Source organism: Buceros rhinoceros, unplaced genomic scaffold (genome assembly GCF_000710305.1).
Source record: "Buceros rhinoceros silvestris isolate BGI_N320 unplaced genomic scaffold, ASM71030v1 scaffold4454, whole genome shotgun sequence".
NCBI classification, from domain to species: domain Eukaryota; kingdom Metazoa; phylum Chordata; class Aves; order Bucerotiformes; family Bucerotidae; genus Buceros; species Buceros rhinoceros.
Window position 1 is genome coordinate 23,864 of NW_010408667.1, and position 4,897 is coordinate 28,760.

General features: G+C 42.3%; 1 protein-coding gene across 1 annotated transcript; it reads left to right on the top strand.

The window, feature by feature from the left end:
* The first annotated feature begins 613 nt into the window (after positions 1-613).
* Positions 614-3,612, top strand: LOC104492378 (zinc finger protein DPF3-like). The gene is made up of 3 exons (XM_010134933.1): positions 614-725; positions 2,060-2,141; positions 3,194-3,612. The coding sequence occupies exons 1-3, from the start codon at positions 645-647 to the stop codon at positions 3,262-3,264; spliced, it is 234 nt and encodes a 77-aa protein (XP_010133235.1). The 5' UTR covers positions 614-644; the 3' UTR covers positions 3,265-3,612.
* The last annotated feature ends 1,285 nt before the right edge of the window (positions 3,613-4,897 follow it).

Sequence of the window (4,897 nt, forward strand, 5' to 3'; positions counted from 1 at the left end):
TTTCCTTTCGGTTTCTGTTTTGATCCTGGAAGGTTAGCTGTGCAATTTGGTTTCTTCTGTGCCAACCAACTGTAGTGGCAGAGCTCTTAAAAAATTTAAAAGCTCCTGTCTTGCTGCTTCTCTGTATGCTACTGCTTCTATTTAAGCAAAGTTTACTCCACCCATTTGGACACCAGGAAGGGAAGCTCCAAAATGGAGAACAACCTCATTTCCACCAGGTCCTTCAGTCCGGTCAAAACAACGCTGGTTGAAGCTGTAGTCCAATTTCTATTAAGATGGATGGGATCTCTCTAAAATTTGGGTTGTTTCTGATTTCATCCTTTCTTTTGTTTTTCTTCCAAAAAAAGCCCCACAAAAACCAAACCCAAAGTCAAACCATTTTTAAGAGCTCTGAATAAAACTGCTTTGCCAATGGGTGGGGATGACTCTGATTTTCTCTTGTGCCCGGCAGCGAAAGGGTTAATGCCTGCTTTCCTCTTTGGTACCTGTTAGTTGCAGCCCATGTTGTGATCAGTCCATGTCCATGTGCGTTTCGTTCTCAAATTTAATACTGGTTAATTAACAAGCAATAAGTGAGCCTTAACAATGACGGTTGTTTCCCATCTTCCTCAGGACACCCGACCTGCCTGCAGTTCACCACAAACATGACTGAGGCTGTTAAAACCTATCAGTGGCAGTGCATTGAGTGCAAATCCTGCAGCCTTTGTGGGACATCTGAGAATGATGTGAGTTCATTTACCTTTTCATGGAAATAAGCATCACTGCATGCTACTGTCATGCCTGCCCTTGAGGAGCACGTGGCAACAGTGTGGGTCATGGCTTTACTGCTGCTTCCACACATCTCCGAGGAAGAGCCACTCCTGAAAGAAGACATGGACTTCTCCCCAGTGCCCCCGTTTAGCTGTCGGTCTCTGCTGAAATTACGAGTATCATATAGGACCGCTGAAGATGGCAATACTTGCGGTTTCTATGCTTAGTCAGTAGAAGGTAGCTAGAGGCTGTAAGCTAATATTGCAGGGAGCTCCAAGAGAGTAGCATTTTCAATATGGTAGGCAGGCGCAGAAGCCTTAGAGATGGCAGGTATGTTACTTCTGTCTCCGATTTTGCTTAATTTCTTGGCATGATTTTTTAATCTTAATTACAAGACTTAAGAAACGTGAAAGTATTTGAGCTGGGATGGCTAGTCTTGTCTCTAGTCACCTAATCACTTATCCCAGTTGATTTCTAAACCGTGATCCAGAGCCTGCAGCTGAGCAGTGTCCTCTCTGCAGGGTTTTCAGTTGAAATTTGATGCTGAGGGTCCTTGGTAGGTTTCTGTGAGAAACTTAGAGAATTGACAGTGGCTAGAGAACTTCAGCAGTCGTTAACTAACACTACGTTCCCTATAGAAGAATAAATTTGAAACATAAGAGTTTTCTTTGCTTTAGCATTAAAAAAAGGAAATCTGAAAATAGGGAGCTGCGTTAGGAATTACGGGATAATTCAGAGCAGCTTTTTGCCCCCAAATATATGAAAGGGTTGTAGACCACATTGTAGGATCATGTCATTGCCATCTGTGTCAAAGAGCTTCTAGTCAGCCAAGTTTTGAAAAACTGGCTAAGTCCAGGCTTTTGGTGAGAAAGGTTTCCCCTCAAGGGATGCGATCCAGCACATTGTCACACTGGAGCCCAGCAAAGCCTGTCCTTTTCTCTCCGTACAGCATACCCCCAGCCTAACAGCTTTTACTCCTGCATCATGAGGCCACCTTGGAGAGGAAGTCCTCCACCTCAGACAGACTCTCCATTTAGAAACTCAACTGCCTTTGGTGATAAGAAGGGCTCTCTGCAGCCTCTCAGAAATATGGTGGTTGCTCGTGAACGCACAAATGTGATGTCTGTAGCCTTTTACATTCCCGGTAGTCTCTTACTCTCTATGTTGCAGCTCTGCGTTCCCAGCTGAGCACTGCTGGTTACCATGCTTGTGTTTTCATCTTGTCAAGAGACTAATTTACATCATTTTCTCTCTTCTCCTCTCCTTCTCTCCCTGTTTCCCTACTGTCTCCCCAACAACTCTGCCTCAGGACCAGCTGCTCTTCTGTGATGACTGTGACCGTGGCTATCACATGTATTGCTTGAATCCACCAGTCTTTGAGCCCCCAGAAGGTAACATATGTTGGAAGTCTGCTTTGAAAAACACAATAAAGTCCTTGTGGAAAAGGGAAGAATTTCAGAAGTGTGGCCTGGGCCATGCGGGACTAAGGAAGCAGTAGCAAAGCAGAGGCAGGTAGCACTGGAAAGGAGGAAAATTAATAGGTGTGGAGGTCTTGTGTGATCTGAGATGTCCTATTCAATCTTGTCTGGTCTCTACCTCCTCAACCAGAACGTAGGGGGTTTTTTTGATCATGGGTACATTTGGATGTTCCAGATGTCATTGGACACCTTAGTTTAGTCAGCTGAATTGAGCTCCTGTGAACTGTGACTTTGGTCTTATTAAGTAGTCAAAATCCCAGAGAGAAAGCCCCAGACAAGGAGATCCTCTCTGGAATAGCTGAGAAACTGTTGTCAGGAGACTGGATTAAGAGGAGTGACCTTCCTTGTTCTCTGGTCTGACTGTGCCTTGGAAGGGTGAGAGTTTTACATTCTGTGTTATCTTTGGTATGTAGATGTGTTCTATGGGGGATTCAATCTGTTCTATAACTGGTTGTAGTTTGTCACTTGGTTGAGGAGCAGAGGAACTAGTCCTTTACCATTATTGATTCTCTGACTAAAATCTGCAGAGAGCGGTAGAATTAGGGAAGGAGACAGGTGAGTGCAAGTGACTGTGGCTTACATGAGGGGCAAGACAAGAATAATTACAAATCAGTCATGCATTCGGGAGGTAAATGTTTCTTAACTTGATAAAGAGGAAAGTAAATCTGGAGGGGAAAATTTTAAAATGCAGCTGATAATTAACTAAAGGTTCTCTTTGACTGGGAAGTGGTGTGTTGAAAGCGTGAGAATATGAAACACCTAGCGGCAATGCACACCCCAGCTGTGTTGTAACTTGTGTAGAAAGCCGAGGTGCAAAGCACCGAAGGTAGCAGAGCCTTTTACAGAAAGCTACAGGCAATTCCAATGTTAGGAATATTTTATATCCTATTCAAGCTGACCTTTACATAAACTCTGAGTGCCTGGGTTTAATGTCTTTCCTATAAGAAAGATTTCTTCATTTGCAGGAAGCTGGAGCTGTCATTTGTGCCGGGAGCTGCTCAGAGAGAGAGCATCAGCTTTTGGTTTCCAGGCCTGAGAAGCTCCAGCAGTCAAGAAACACTTTGCTCCCAGTGTTGCCATACCAGCACACAATTCCCATCCAGAACACAGAGACACAACCCGCATCAAACCCAACAGACACTCAAATACAGGAAGAGGTATCTGTGGTGTTCACTGTCACTAGCGCCATACCTCCTGGGCTCTACTCGAAGGATCATGGACTTCCCGATGCTCTGGATTAAATCTCTTCACTGCTGTGCATGGTTGCTGCTTGCCGTTACAGGCTCACATGCGTTATAGAAGGGGGAGGGTTGTTATAGCAACATGGAAAAGTCAATTTTGTGTGGCCTTGTGCTTTCTGTTTAGTCTTCTTTCTAAAGAAGAAGTGGTAAGACAACTCCCAAGGAATTACTGGTGAGTACTTTGGCTGGGAGCAGCACCAGTTGTTTCTCTTCACAGGCTTGACTGGAAATCTCTTTACTGCAACCACTCTGTATTCACAGGGGAGCTTTGAGAGTTGCATTAGATCAATACTTCCCAGGTCATGAACAACGTGTTGGCACTGAGAGAAGCACTGATAAAAAAACTTTGGGGTGACACATCCTCCCTTGGATCAAATGCTTTGATTTAGCAGATCTTTAGAAATCTGGTTATGGTATCTCTGAAGACAGAACAGTAGCTGTACATACCCACACAGATGTTGAGAAGAGCCTACCGTCTGGTATTTCAGGATATTCGGGCGTGCTGTCCCACCACAGTGCCAGCACACAGACCAGACGACTCCTCGTTTTATTTTTGTTCAGAAAATTGTGAATTTTTATCTATGTATGACTTCCCATTTAGCTCAGAAAATTGAACAAAAGAAAAATGTCATCTCAAGTTGATCACAGAAAGTAAAACTGACAGGTTTCTGAGCAGTCTAAAGTAAGCTGCAAAAAGGAACAACTTTGGCTTAGGGTCAAATGAAGCACTTTTGATTAATTATTTTTGAAATTTCTCAATTAAAATGTTCTGCAACTTAAACTTTCATTTTATTCTGGGAATTGCCTAATCAGGACTTGCAGCATTTCCAAAGTCTTACTGTTTTTTATCAAAGTGATTATCAAGATCTAGCTGAATTTTCAAATAATTTTGCCCCATGATTCTCTACAACCACATTTTTGGCAAATGTGATAATTTGTCAGAAAGCCTTCCCCAGCTCTAAAGAAGGGAATAATTGACTGAACCTAATATGAAAAGAAAAATCTTCGTTATAGTTTTAAAATTTAAAAATAAATAGTTGTACTGTCTTTAAACAAACCTCTACATATGAAATGAAGAAATATTAAGCAAGAGCATAAATTTAAAAAGTATTATTACGGTTGAGTCTCTTTGAATAATTTAAGACATCACTAGGAGGACAAGTGAGTACATAAAAGAATTTCTACCAGCTATATCTTTAAGCTTAAAAATCTGCAACTTCCCGAACTGCCAAGTAGCCCCGAATGACCGTTTTCTTGGGTATGGTGTACATTACTTTTTATGCATAGATTTAAGTGGGTTTATAATACAAATGTATGAGGGTCCCAAGCAGCATGTGACTCGGGTTGCTTGTACAAGTAGGTAAGGACACTGAAGATTATATTTGACATTTTTATATTGGTTGAAACTTTTCTACAAAATTCAATGTG

Coding starts and splice junctions, on each gene's coding strand:
- LOC104492378 (XM_010134933.1), top strand. CDS start 645: ATGACTGAGGCTGTTAAAACCTATCAGTGGCAGTGCATTGAGTGCAAA. Junction 726..2,059: donor GTGGGACATCTGAGAATGAT/GTGAGTTCATTT, acceptor ACTCTGCCTCAG/GACCAGCTGCTCTTCTGTGA. Junction 2,142..3,193: donor AGTCTTTGAGCCCCCAGAAG/GTAACATATGTT, acceptor CTTCATTTGCAG/GAAGCTGGAGCTGTCATTTG.